We start from the raw sequence: 14,511 nt of genomic DNA on the forward strand, positions 1-14,511 counted from the left end.
AGAGATACGCCCAGGGCAGCCCCATGCTTCAGAGAGCAGAGCTACTCCCAGGGCAGCCTCAGGCTTCAGAGAGTAGAGATACTCCCAGGGCAGCCTCAGGCTTCAGAGGGCAGAGCTACTCCAAGGGCAGCCTCAGGCTTCAGAGAGCAGAGCTACTCCCAGGGCAGCCTCAGGCTTCAGAGAGCAGAGCTACTCCAAGGGCAGCCCCAGGCTTCAGAGAGAAGAGTTACGCCAAGGGCAGCCTCGGGCTTCAGGGTGCAGAGATACTCCCAGGGCAGCCTCAGGCTTCAGAGAGCAGAGATACTCCCAGGGCAGCCTCAGGCTTCAGAGACCAGAGATACTCCCAGGGCAGCCTCGGGCTTCAGAGACCAGAGATACTCCCAGGGCAGCCTCAGGCTTCAGAGAGCAGATATACTCCAAGGGCAGCCCCATGCTTCAGAGAGCAGAGCTACTCCCAGGGCAGCCTCAGGCTTCAGGGAGCAGAGATACTCCAAGGGCAGCCTCAGGCTTCAGAGAGTATAGATACTCCCAGGGCAGCCTCAGGCTTCAGAGAGCAGAGCTACTCCAAGGGCAGCCTCAGGCTTCAGAGAGCAGGGCTACTCCAAGGGCAGCCTCAGGCTTCAGAGAGCAGAGCTACTCCAAGGGCAGCCTCAGGCTTCAGAGAGAAGATTTACTCCAAGGGCAGCCTCGGGCTTCAGGGAGCAGAGATACTCCCAGGGCAGCCTCAGGCTTCAGAGACCAGAGATACTCCCAGGGCAGCCTCAGGCTTCAGAGACCAGAGATACTCCCAGGGCAGCCTCAGGCTTCAGAGACCAGAGATACGCCCAGGGCAGCCTCAGGCTTCAGAGATACTCCCAGGGCAGCCTCAGGCTTCAGAGAGCAGAGCTACTCCCAGGGCAGCCTCAGGCTTCAGAGAGCAGAGATACTCCCAGGGCAGCCTCAGGCTTCAGAGAGCAGAGCTACTCCAAGGGCAGCCTCAGGCTTCAGAGAAAAGAGTTACTCTAAGGGCAGCCTCGGGCTTCAGGGAGCAGAGCTACTCCAAGGGCAGCCTCAGGCTTCAGAGAGCAGAGCTACTCCAAGGGCAGCCTCAGGCTTCAGAGACCAGAGATACTCCCAGGGCAGCCTCGGGCTTCAGGGAGCAGAGCTACTCCAAGGGCAGCCTCAGGCTTCAGAGAGCAGAGATACTCCAAGGGCAGCCTCAGGCTTCAGAGAGCAGAGCTACTCCAAGGGCAGCCTCAGGCTTCAGAGAGCAGAGATACTCCCAGGGCAGCCTCAGGCATCACACAGCACTCCTCTCATTTTGCATGTTTTCCTAATTTCTCTGGCTTTGGACTTTGACAACAAAGCTAGCCACAGATTACTTGTATTTTACAGGCTTAGGCCTTTGAATACAGTGCCTTCGTCTAAGGTTACAGAAATAATACAGGCTAAGAAGTCCGAGCTGTCCCTTATGCCAGGCATGAGGTATGGAGTGAGGCCTTGTATGGTTTGGACTCAAGCCTCAGAAAACAGATCTGTCCCTCAGGTCACACATTTTCCACCTCTGGACTTAGTCATTAGACGTCCTTCACACTTTACGTGGCTTTCTGAGTGAACTTGTTGATAGTTTCTGTGGTTCTGGTTCTGACTCCCTGTAGCGCCTGGAAGCCCTGTGTGGGTAGCCATGCGCTCTATGAGTACTGCTAGAATAGAACAGGACCAGGGCTTCACGCTGACTCTGAGAGGGGCTCTGCTAACAGCAATCCTGACCCCTCCATCTCCAGATGCCCTCGCCAAGACTCCTCCATAGATAAACTCAGCTGTAAGAGCCATTCTCTGCTCATGAACAGTACAGGGCATCCCTGTAGCCCAGACGGAGATCTGCTAGCCACCAGCATATGCCTCCTGTTGTGAGGCTCACTGCTCCAAAGCTCTGACTGTACGTCTGCTGCATGAGGTCACCGACACCCTGGCCCCATTATACCATTCATGCTTGACCCAGAAGTATTAATGGGGTGATGGCAGCCCTCGCCTGTTATTCCCTCGAGGTGTGACTGGCCCAGCAGGGTTCCTTCCACTCAGTCCTCCCCTGAATTTACTCTAGCCTGCTCCCTAATAACCTGTGCCTGCACTGCCCTCAAATGCTGCTTGCCATCTCAACCCCAAGTTTTGGACAAGATTTTCTGCCTGTAATGCCTGACGCGTTGCATAACAAGCAAGCTTTCGTTGCAGCTCGCATCGCCCTGTGGTGCAGTGGCCCTGGATTGTTTTGGCGTGGGTTTGTTTGTCATCGGTAGTTGAATAAAGGTGGCACCATCCTCTGGTGTTTGATACCACGGGCTCTCTGTGATTGACTAGCCCTGTTGTGATGCTTTCTGTCAACAATGCAGTCAAGGGGGGAGGAGCCAAGATGGCGACCGGAGCAGACGCTTGAGCGCCCGGCTCCGTCGGCCCTTGGCCCCGGACTATTATCCTGATTCCTATCCTTGCCGATTCTCGAGGTGAAACGTGTACGACGACGCGCTGTCCACGCCGCCACTTCCCCGAAGTCTCAGCCCGCCCGGATGCCGGAGTTTTTGGTGCTTTTGTTCTCCGCCCTGGACCCCTGCTCCATTGTGGCCTTTGCCGGCCCCCGGGAAGCTCCGCAGTCCCCGGACCCGCTAGCACAAATCCGAGCCCCGCGGTCCCGACCTCACCTAACACCACGGACTGTCGCCAGATGAGCCTGGGGAGGGACGGCCAGACACCTCCTGCACCCTGCGCCTGAAGGGCTGGGGCTGTAGGGTAAGCCCCGGTGAGGCGGGTCTCCTGCCCCGATCTGTGGACCGCGCTGTGGGAGGCTGCTGACCCCCTTCTTCTATTGCCTAGTCGGCTGCAAAGAGAACCCGAGGGAAGGGAGGCGACTGTTGGCTTTCCCAGTTGCGGCGCAGACCTGAGAGGAACTGACTCCTTGCTACGACCCCCCCCCCTGGCCATTGTGCAGTCCGGCGGTAAAACATGGCGTTGTTTGCCTGCTCGCGGCTGGGGGGTGATACTCCGGTCTTGCCCGCTGCCCGCTTCGCCCTCCCTCCACCAGACACCAGCTCCACAGTGCCGTCCCGGATTGCTGCCGATGTGGGGGTGCAGCTTCCGCTGACATGCGGCTCCGTACTGGCCGTCCTGCGGGACTTTCGTTTACAAATGTTTGCTCGCTTTCAGGCGCTAAGTGAGCAGTTTGACTCCCTGTTGTCGGCTGCGGGCCGTGAGCGTTCCGTCTGTCATCAACACGGCGTGGGTCCGCAAGTGCTTTTGTCCTCTTGCGGGGACGCAACGGCTGTGTGTGACCGTGCTACACTGGTGCCTGCATCTGGCTTTCCCGGCACCCAGGATCAATTGCTCTCCAGCTTAACAGCGGATACTTTGTTTCCCCGTTCATTGCTGCCTGCTTCATTGTTGCCTGCCTCACCGCGTCTGCAAGAGTACCCAGCTGAGCAACACCTAACATCCTCGAGGAATCGTTCACGGTGGCCTACTGCTTCTTTTCTGCGGAACTCCTGTACTCTACATGCCATGTCTGGACTTTATGTGGTGCACAAAGGGACCTCTACAGATGGTCGGCGGCCATTTTGGGATTCTACTTCACCACCTTCTCCCAAACGGCCATATTGTCTTTGTCTGCACGGGATGCGGGGCCTTCATGTAGGGGCTGGCTTAATCTCAAGCCCGCGATCGGGCCAGGGCTAGACTGATTAATATCGCCATGGTTTCACGGAGGGGCTGGACTGGGACTGGAACTGTATGTGTACTTTGTGCGCATTCGTCGCGATTTGTCTTTCTTCATCTAAATTGTTGTGACAATTCATTTTCACACGACCGCTTTTGGGGTAGTGGGTTCTCAGTGTGTGGAAGCCAAAGATGGCCGATGGTTCAGGGCGCTCTGATGATACGTAGGCTCCTCCCCACCTTCTTCTTTTTGGGAGTTTAGATTAGAATAGTCCTATTCTTTTCTCACCCCCTTTAACATAGGTGTATTGTTTTCTTATCTTTCTTTACTTTATTCTTACTCTCTTTCTTGTCTATATTTCGGGTTTATTGGGCGACAGGCACTATGCTGGGGGGGGGAAGGCCGTAGCCTCCGCATTGGTGTAGGGTGGGGGGGTAACTTACTGTTTCTAATTAGTTCTATGGGCCTTTTTTCTCTTTATGTTTCTGCGCTATACTTGTTTCGATTCTGGGTCCGGGTGGGGGGTTGACTGAGTGGGGGCGGCACTGGAGGGGTGCGTAATTGCTCATGTGACTATCCTGTTATATAACTGCATTGCCTCACTGCCTGTGATTTTACTTCCATTGCTGTTTTAATGATGCTGCTGCTCTCCTGTGTGGTGAAGATAGCGTGCGGACTCGAATCTCCTTGGTTCTTATTCTTCACTGACTATTTCCCTGATAAACTTATTTTGAAAACTTTAAAATTAACCTTCACTTCTCCTTTCCCTGGGGTCAAGGATCTCTCCAGTGTATGTTTCATAAATCGTCGCTAACCTTGACCGTTGAAGCACAGGGGCCGTAATGTTTGTATCAGTGCTTAACCGTATCGTGGCCGGCCTGAAGGTTGTAGGCCCGTATTTGTTCTTTTAATATGCACGAATAAAGGTTTTTAAAAAAAAAAAAAAAAAAAACAATGCAGTCAAGAACTTGTCAAGCAACACAAAATCCTGTTGGGAATCTGGGTTCATGTAATACAGTGGATTCCTGAGCACAGAGTCAGCAGACTTTAGACAGTCCACATGATCTGGTAGCTTCTCACCAGATGTATTCAATTATTTTATGTGCAGTGTTAAGAGAGAAGAAAATCCTAGGCTATAACTCAAAAACAAGCAATGTGTAATATCTGGTTAACTGTATAGATTCTGATAAGAACCATTCAGTGAAACTTTAGTGTGAAGAAAGTGGGCCAATCATCAAGTGGAGCTCAAAGACCATTAGATAGGGCCTAGAAAAGCCTAAACTGGCTCCCCATTGGTCAGTCTGTAGAATTAGGGCTAAATTGATCTAGCCATCAGCTGTAGGACCCATTCCAGAGAATCCTCGTTCCCTTCAGTAAGCTCGGTATCGAATCAGAATTAGCTCCGGGACAACGATCACTTTGCCCTGATGATGGTCTGCAGCATTGACGTATGTGGCGAAACATCCACGGCCACAATTGGAATTGACTGAAAATGCTCTTGTAATTCGCGAAACACATTTGATTTAATGGTATTTCTTTGGAAACACAACCAGTTACCTTTTTAAAATGTCTTTGATCCTTGTATAACATAACTGTCTCATTCTTTTCTCTATCTCCTCACTGCATTGTCATTACCTCCATCTATACACTTATCAATTTGTGATAAAATGTACTTGTGGTCCACAGTCACGCTTCCCCCCCTCATCTCTTAAAATTGCACATGCATGCTTTGTACAGACCTATTAACAGTCTACCAAATCATGCTAATTTCCTCAAAGTGGTACAATAACTATGCCTGGGGAGTCGATCCTGTTCGTCAACAAGCCTTGGTCAGCATTTCACTCTGTTGGGGTGCTGCTGAGGGTCACCCGTAGCCTGGTGAAGCACCTTCCTGCAGTGAGGCAAGGCTGCTTATCAGCAGTAACCATATTGTGCTATTTTTTTGTGGCATTTAGTGCTGTAGATTCACACGCTGTGCATACTCTCGCCTTTTGGTGTTGGGCTTGGACTTGTGCAACGTGTTTTTCTTCGAACGTATTACTAGTAATGTGCATGGTCACCGGCTCCATTGATAGATTGTTTCTTTCCGCTGTCGGGCTTGAACATGTATCCTGCACGCTGCAGGGCGTCGCGGTTACCTCACGGTTTTCCACCCAATCTGCATAAATAATCTTTCTTCTGCTTTCACTATAGTGACGTCCGTTAACCTCGACAGCTGAGTTCCTTGCGTCACCCTGCCCTAGGGCTCTTATCCCTTTTCAAGGGCCTTCTCTCTATCTTCTCCCAAGAATGCTGACTCTGTAATGAAAAGAACCTCTTTCCAGTACAGGCCACAGTGCCACTCAAAACACCCAGAAGAGATCACCATCGAGTCTGTAACTCCTATATTAATCGGCACAACAAAGCATCCTGTACTACCTGCTTCGCCTTGTGATCCAAAAAGATGCTCCAGTACCGACAAGATCGGTGCCTACCCCGGTGTACCATGGCACACTGCCAAGACGACGACACCCCTGATCACTTCGAAGACCAAGACATTGAGGTGGAGCCACAGACAGAGACTTCGGGCTGTTGGATCCTTTGCTTCATCTCGGAACCGAGCTCTCACTCCAACTCGGAGGCAGAGGAGCTGCATCTCGTCCAGTAGAAGGTGTTGAGTGCGGCAAACGCCCCCTCCACACCAGCACTGCCGGGCCGAGCACTGCCCTAAAGACGGTCAGACATTGAGAGAGGTTAGAAACCTCTAAATACCCTGTAAAAGCTAGGGAGTAACCCCAAGGGTTGGAGGTAACTAGCGATGTTCCTCTGTCAGATAAAGAAAGTATAAAGATCGATGCGACAGATGAACACACCAGCACTTACTCAGCCAACCAGTGGAGTATTGCAAACTCCGTCAGACTACTTTCCCGTTATGACCGTGCTCGCTGGGATGAGGAGGAGGACCTCCTCCAGCAGCAGCAGCGACACAAGCTCATCTCTGAAGGGAAGCTCACGTCTAGCACCACCATCCGCTGTGCCCTGGATGCAGCTGACTCACAGCATGGGGCATCAACTCCAGTGTCCTGATTGGACGCCGCACCTGGCTGCATGTTTCTGGCTTTAAATCAAAGGCACAACAGTATCTCCTCAACCTGCCTTTCAACTGGGAGCATCTCCTCGGACAGCAGGCTGATGAGATGCTGGAAAAAATCAAGAAAGACACGGACACTGCGAAGGCGATGGGAGCCTCTAGATGCCTTCTTCACAGGGTCCTTTCGAAGGGCCAACTATAGAGAGAGCTCTAAGACCACCTCCCTCAAGACAACTACCACTTACCAGGAGAACAGTACCAGCAAACGCCCTCATGGGGCTACTCTAGAGGAGGAGACAAGGGCAGTAGCTCTAGAAGTAGAGATATAGGGGCTAAAGCAGCTGCCACAACTGAGTAGTGCCCCCCACCCTCTCGGACAACCCTGATCACACTACATTGGCTGGAGATAACCTCCTATCAGTGGGTTCTCTCCATCATCAGGCTGGGCTACTGATTAGAACTAACCTCAACCCCACTAAACTTCACGAGTGGGAACTCCACCTGCAAGTCCTACTCCCGTCATTGGTGCTTCTCTGAGATACACTTCTTTGCCCCTACGGAAAATGCAAAATGCCGAAGCTTCACCTCCAGGTAACCACAGTACATGGGCATTGCACTATGGATGAACTGGTTGGGGAGATTTGTCAAAGCGTTTCCACCTCTCCCACTTGTGTTCGTGGTTCGGAGGCTTCAACAAACGTGCCTCATCCTGGCGGCTCCCATCTGGGCCAGACAGCCCTGGTTCATCGCCCTCCTCGACCTCTTCCTAGTTCCTCACAAGAAGCTGCCCAACTGACCAGATCTTCTCCAGCAGAGCCAGGACATGCTCGGACACCCCACCCGCAAGCAGCAAAATCTTACGATTTGCCTCCTGAGGAGTTAAAATTTGGTTTCTTCAGACTACCTCTGGAGTGAATGGCCATCCTGAAGGGGGCCCGCAAGCCTACCACCAGAGCCTGCTACGCAGGGAAAGATGTGTGCATTGCTGTACTCCCAGGCACATCCACCCACTGCAGGCAGCCGTCCAAGACATTGTCTATTATCTGCTTCACTTGCAAAACGTGGGCCTCGCTTACACCTCCACTAGACTTCATTTAGCCGCAGTTTCTGCTTACTTTCAGAACAGGAACGCATATCACTGTTCAATGTTCCAGTTATTAAAGCTTTTATGAAAGAACTTAAAAGAACCCTTCTTTCAAGTTCACGCTGAAAGGCTAGACCTTAGGGCAAATCCCAAATTTCTCTCCAGGGTGTCCTGTTATTTCCACTTCAGTCAAACTATTGAATTGCCAGTGTTGTTCCCTCGTCCAGAGCTCCATGCTGAGAGGGCTCTACACACACGAGATGTTAAGAGGCCTTGTGTATTACACGAACAGGATGAACCCTTCCAAAAGACACAGCAACTCTTTGTCTCATTTGCGAAACCACACAAGGGCCGGGCTCTTGCAAAGGCAGGAATAGCGCGTTGGCGGGACAAACGTATCCAGACCTATTAACCAAAGGTAAAGGACGTTTGCCTTTCCCTCCCAGACCCCACTCTACCCACAGGAAAGGGGTCTCTGTGGCCTTCTTGGGTAACCTTCCGATAGCTGACATTTGTGAAGCAGCTACTGGTCCACGCCACACACTTCCACCGGGCATTAATGTCTTTGCTTGCCGACAAGTGAACGTTGGCCAGACTATCCTTCATATACTTTTTCTATCTTCTGCAGCATCCTGTGGCTCGCCGCTGCTTCGGGCAGGGCTGCTTCACTGCAGGTGTACCTCCGCTGCGAATGCCAGGAATGGAAAACGTTACTTACCCGGTAAGCATCTGTTCATGGCATGTGCTGTAGATTCACTGGAGCCCATCGTCCTCCCCGGAAGTCTTTAGTTGTTTCAAAGGCCCTTTTTATTCATTCCCCGCATGGTCATCTTATTCTGTATATCTACGCCCCATTCCTGTCCTCACCCTCTGTGAAGCGAAACAATCTAACAGTGGAGCCGATGCCCATTTCCAGTAATCGGTGAAATACCTCAGGACTTGCACACATCCAGGCCAAACACTAGAGGGCAGGAGTATGCACGCATATGAATCTACAGCTCTACATGCCATGAGCAGATGCTTACAGGGTAACTACCATACTCCTTGCTCTGGTTTGCTTCTCTGGTGCGGATGTCCTGTTCTTCATCACTGTAAGTAATTCTCTCTTTGTTTTCTTCTTTGATCCACAGCAGCAACACCTGAGGCTCCAGTGGCGTCCTTCCGGAGCTGCGCATGCTCCTGGCTCTTCGCCTGGCACCTGGTGTGGCTGTCTGTCATGCAGCTCCGGCATTACCTGTTCATCGGCACGCTGAACCCCATGCTCACCCACCTGTCCAAAGGGGACCAGCACAAAAGTAAGGCGCTGGCTGAGATGGAGGGCGGGTGGTGGCTAAGGAGGTGGAGAGGGACAGGGACAGGGAGAGGGAGAGGGAGAGCAGGAGGTAGCAGGGTGAGGTGAGGGAGGTGGACTGGCAAAAGAGGTGTGAAGGGCAGAAGACCGCAAAGGAGGAGGTGGGGGGCATTTGAGGGGGAGGTGAGGGAGGGCGGGAAGTGAAGGATGAGAGGGAGGGCGGGTGATGGCTAAGGAGAGGGAGAGGGAGAGCAGGAGGTAGCAGGGTGAGGTGAGGGAGCTGGACTGGCAAAAGAGGTGTGAAGGGCAGAAGACCGCAAAGGAGGAGGTGGGGGGCATTTGAGGAGGAGGTGAGGGAGGGCGGGAAGTGAAGGATGAGAGGGAGGGCGGGTGATGGCTAAGGAGAGGGAGAGGGAGAGCAGGAGGTAGCAGGGTGAGGTGAGGGAGCTGGACTGGCAAAAGAGGTGTGAAGGGCAGAAGACCGCAAAGGAGGAGGTGGGGGGCATTTGAGGGGGAGGTGAGGGAGGGCGGGAAGTGAAGGATGAGGTTATGATCCACTAGTCTTGGTGGATCAGGAGGTGAGGGAAGGCAGGGGCAGCGAAGTCGGTGAGTGAGGGGGAGGGCGAGGATCAGCAGATTGAGGAAGTGAAGGAAGGCAAGGGGTAGTGAGGAGCACGCGTCTAGTGAAGGGGTGTGACCACCGATTTTCCTGGGGCACCAGGGCAGTCAGGGGTTACGGGGCTCCAGTTGCATCCATTGAAGGGGCTCACCGCTGGTGTCCTGGGGCCACAGGACTGTTGGACCCCAAACTGGATAACTAATTACTTGTCTGCAGTACTTGACTCTCTCAGGGTAGCAAGACCGAGCAGCTCACGGCGCCCTCAAGGAGGTGAGGTGGGTTACACATTCGAAACAGTTTACACCCTAATGCCAGCTAATAGGATCAATGTCCAGTCACGGCTTTACTTGATGAAAGAAGAGAACTTTAATACATGCACATTACAAATATAATACACACAAAACTACGCTACACAGAGAAATCTAGAAGTCTCAACAGCCGTCTGGGCCAGAGTTCTGACCCCAAACATTAATATAGTGCCTAGACGCTAAGCACTATAAAACACAGTTAACATTGCATTGAACAGATCACCTTGCAAAGGGTTACTCGTCAAAGCACGTAGATGGCACCAATACTTGTAATACAGTGTTAGGGTTTCAGCAGTCTATGACTCCTGGTCCACCCACTGCCCACCTGCCCTTCCTGGGTGAGGACACAGGGCCCGATTCACAGAATTAACTTAAGATAAAATCCTAAACTTACTACCTTTGGTATTCACAGAATGCACTTACTACTTTTGTTATTCACAGAATGCACTTACTACTTTTGGTATTCACAGAATGGATTTACGAGTACTTACTTTACGTCTGCACTCGGGCCGGAAATTCTGGCCCGGAGGCAGAGCTTCCGGCCATGGCTAAATCTCCGCCACCAGCCGGAAGCTCCGCCTCCGGGCCGGAATCCCCGGCCCGAGTGCGGACGTAAAGTTAGTAGTCGTAAATCCATTCTGTGAATACCAAAAGTAGTAAGTGCATTCTGTGAATACCAAAAGTAGTAAGTTTAAGATTTTGTCTTAAGTTAATTCTGTGAAACGGGCCCACAGTTCGGGGTGGGGGGGGGGGGGGGGGTCAGGGGTCTGGACAAGGGTGCCTGTTGTCCTGGCACTGTTACTGGAGTCCCACTAATCCATTAGCCACAGGACTTGCTGTAGAATTACAATCCAACCTTTGAACTCCACTCCTGCATCTCAGCCTCCTCAATGTCCCTTTATGGATGCCTGACAGAAAAGAGAACAGCCTTGACCAACCACCTGTCCGATGAGCCCAGACTTTTATCATTCCCTGAGTGACCGGCTAATCCAATTAAATGGTCGGCTACTTTTGCAGCATTCGTGCCCCTCCAACCCCGGGGCATATTCCCTGCATGTTCACTGCATCTTCAGTCTGCCATCAGTCTGTGGAGGTGGGCTCTCCCAGGCTGTTGGTACCTGCCTGTCCTTTTCCCCAACGAGGAATTTTAATTAACTCCAGACCAGGAGGCCTTCACAATCCCACAGCAAAGAGGGCGGGGACCATCCTGGCAGAGGAATGCTTAGATAAATACAGATAAGAGCTACTGCCCACCCCAACCCACCAAGCCTCCACTAAGAATAGGGAGGGGCACTGTGCAGCTGGAATGTCCAGCAGAACCGATGCCAGCTCGGCTTACAGTAAACACAAGGGCTCCCCCTCTTCACCTTGTGAACCCACTGGCTCCTGGTATACACATCCCACATACCAGAGGCAAAAAGAACCCCAGTCAGGGAGTGCACAGATTCTACCGGGAGGGAGTGGGTTGGCAGCGCCTCCTAAGGGGTACAGGTACCCCTGAGTGTAGATTCATGCTGCCACCACTGTCAGTCTAGCACGCCCTAGGTAGAGAGGGCAGTAGACACTCTCTGTAAAAGAGGGGTGCTCTAGGTATGCCAGTGGGACCTCAGAGCCACGCCCTAGGTAGAGAGGGCAGTAGCCACGCTCTGTAAAAGAGGGGTGCTCTAGGTATGCCAGTGTGACCTCAGAGCCACGCCCTAGGTAGAGAGGGCAGTAGCCACGCTCTGTAAAAGAGGGGTGCTCTAGGTATGCCCATGGGACCTCAGCGCCACGCCCTAGGTAGAGAGGGCAGTAGCCACGCTCTGTAAAAGAGGAGTGCTCTAGGTATGCCCGTGGGACCTCAGAGCCACGCCCTAGGTAGAGAGAGGGCAGTAGCCACGCTCTGTAAAAGAGGGGTGTTCTGGGCATGCCCAATGGTCCTCCGAGCCACGCCCTAGCTAGAGAGGGCAGTAAACACTCTCTGTAAAAGAGGGGTGCTCTAGGTATGCCAGTGGGACCTCAGAGCTACGCCCTAGGTAGAGAGAGCAGTAGCCACGCTCTGTAAAAGAGGGGTGCTCTAGGTATGCCCGTGGGACCTCAGAGCCACGCCCTAGGTAGAGAGGGCAGTAGCCACGCTCTGTAAAAGAGGGGTGCTCTGGGCATGCCCGTGGGACCTCAGAGCCACGCCCTAGGTAGAGAGGGCAGTAGTCACGCTCTGTAAAAGAGGGGTGCTCTGGGCATGCCCAGTGGTCCTCAGAGCCACGCCCTAGGTAGAGAGGGCAGTAGCCACGCTCTGTAAAAAATGGGTGCTCTGGGCATGCCCAATGGTCCTCAGATCCACGCTTCAGGGTCTCAATCCATGTAAACAGGGAGACATATGGGATTGTCAGGTTCACTGAGGTCGAGATCAAGAACCTACAGAACCTTCTAGTGTCGTGCCAGGAGATCGACTTGGGGCGGGAAGCAGGGTCTCCAGAGCCAGGCAGAAGACTTCCCCTCCCAACATGGGGGAGGTGAGGGAGGGCAGGGGATGGTAGAGGAGAGTAGGGGCAATGAGGGAGAACATGCATCAGTGAGGGACGGCATGGGTCATTGAAGGAGACAGTGAGAGTGAGTAAAGGGCAGTGAAGGAGGAGGTGAGAGTGAGTAAAGGGCAGTGAAGGAGGAGGTGAGAGTGAGTGCAGGGCAATTAAGTAGATGGATGAAGGGCAGCAGGTGATGAAGGAGAAGGTGAGGGTGGACTCAAGTCAGTGAAGGAGGCAGTGTGGGTGGGTGCAGGGTAGTGAAGGAGAAGGAGAAGGTCAGCCGGTAGTGAAGGTGAGGGTGGACACAAGGCAGTGAATGAGAAGATTACACTGAGTACAAGGCAGTGAAGGTGAGGGTGGACACAAGGCAGTGAAGGAGATTACTGTGAGTACAAGGCATTGAAGGAGAAGGTGAGGGTGAGTGCAGGGCCTGTGAAAGAGAAGATGCATTAGGGCAGGGCATGTGAAGGAGAAGGTGATGGTGGACACAAGTCAGTGAAGGAGGAAGTGTGGGTGAGTACAGGGTAGTGAAGTCAGTGGAGGTGAGGGTGAGGACACGGTAGTGAAGGAGGGAGGTGAGGTCAGCGGGTGGTGATGGTGAGGGTGGACACAAGGCAGTGAAGGAGAAGATTACTGTGAGTACAAGGCAGTGAAGGAGAAGGTGAGGGTGGACACAAGGCAGTGAAGGAGGAAGTGCGGGTGAGTACAGGGTAGTGAAGGAGGAGGTGAAGGTCAGCAGGTTGTGAAGGTGAGGGTGGAGACAAGATTACCGTGAGTACAAGGCAGTAAAGGTGAGGCTGGACACAAGTCAGTGAAGGAGGAAGTGTGGGTGGGTGCAGGGTAGTGAAGGAGGAGGTGAAGGGCAGCGGGTGGTGAAGGTGAGGGTGGACACAAGGCAGTGAAGGAGAAGATTACTGTGAGTACAAGGCAGTGAAGGTGAGGGTGGACACAATCAGTGAAGGAGGAAGTGTGGGTGAGTACAGGGTAGGGAAGGAGGAGGTGAAGGTGAGGGTGGATACAAGGCAGTGAAGGAGAAGATTACTGTGAGTACAAGGCAGTGAAGGAGACAGTGAGGGTGGACACAAGTCAGTGAAGGAGGAAGTGTGGGTGAATACAGGTTAGTGAAGTCAGTGGAGGTGAGAGTGAGGACAGGGTAGGTGAAGGAGGGAGGTGAAGGTCAGCGTGTGGTGAAAGTGAGGATGGACACAAGGCAGTGAAGGAGAAGATTACTGTGAGTACAAGGCAGTGAAGGAGACGGTGAGGGTGGACACAAGTCAGTGAAGGAGGAAGTGTGGGTGAATACAGGTTAGTGAAGTCAGTGGAGGTGAGAGTGAGGACAGGGTAGGTGAAGGAGGGAGGTGAAGGTCAGCGGGTGGTGAAGGTGAGGGTCGACACAAGGCAGTGAAGGAAAAGGTTACTGTGAGTACAAGGCAGTGAAGGAGAAGGTTACTGTGAGTACAAGGCAGTGAAGGAGAAGGTGAGGGTGGAGACAAGTCAGTGATTGAGGAAGTGTGGGTGAGTACAGGGTAGTGAAGTCAGTGGAGGTGAGAGTGAGGACAGGGTAGGTGAAGGAGGGAGGTGAAGGTCAGCGGGTGGTGAAGGTGATGGTGAACACAAGGCAGTGAAGGAGAAGATTACTGTGAGTACAAGGCAGTGATGGAGAAGGTGAGGGTGGACACAAGTCATTGACGGAGGAAGTGAGGGTGAGTACAGGGTAGTGAAGGAGGAGGTGAAGGTCAGTGGGTGGTGAAGGTGAGGATGGACACAAGGCAGTGAAGGAGAAGGTGAGGGTGAGTGCAGGGCCTGTGAAAGAGAAGATGCAGTAGGGCAGGGCATGTGAAGGAGAAGGTGAGGGAGGACACAAGTCAGTGAAGGAGGAAGTGTGGGTGAGTACAGGGTAGTGAGGGAGGAGGTGAAGGGCAGCGGGTGGTGAAGGTGAGGGAGGACACAAGG

The 14,511-nt window shown here is 52.9% G+C and overlaps 1 protein-coding gene across 9 annotated transcripts in view; it reads left to right on the forward strand.

Moving 5' to 3' along the window:
• SLC43A3 (solute carrier family 43 member 3) overlaps positions 1 to 14,511 on the forward strand; it is a 523,038-nt gene that overhangs the window by 453,263 nt on the left and 55,264 nt on the right. For all 9 annotated transcript variants that reach the window (XR_014981069.1, XR_014981068.1, XM_085651424.1 and 6 more), the window contains one exon: positions 8,967 to 9,131. Coding sequence is in view for 7 of the 9 variants with exons in the window: in XM_085651424.1 (XP_085507550.1) it covers positions 8,967 to 9,131 (165 nt within the window). In the remaining 2 variants the exon portion in view is untranslated. The remainder of the gene's footprint in view (positions 1 to 8,966; positions 9,132 to 14,511) is intronic.

Source organism: Triturus cristatus, chromosome 4_1 (genome assembly GCF_964204655.1).
Source record: "Triturus cristatus chromosome 4_1, aTriCri1.1, whole genome shotgun sequence".
NCBI classification, from domain to species: Eukaryota; Metazoa; Chordata; class Amphibia; order Caudata; family Salamandridae; genus Triturus; species Triturus cristatus.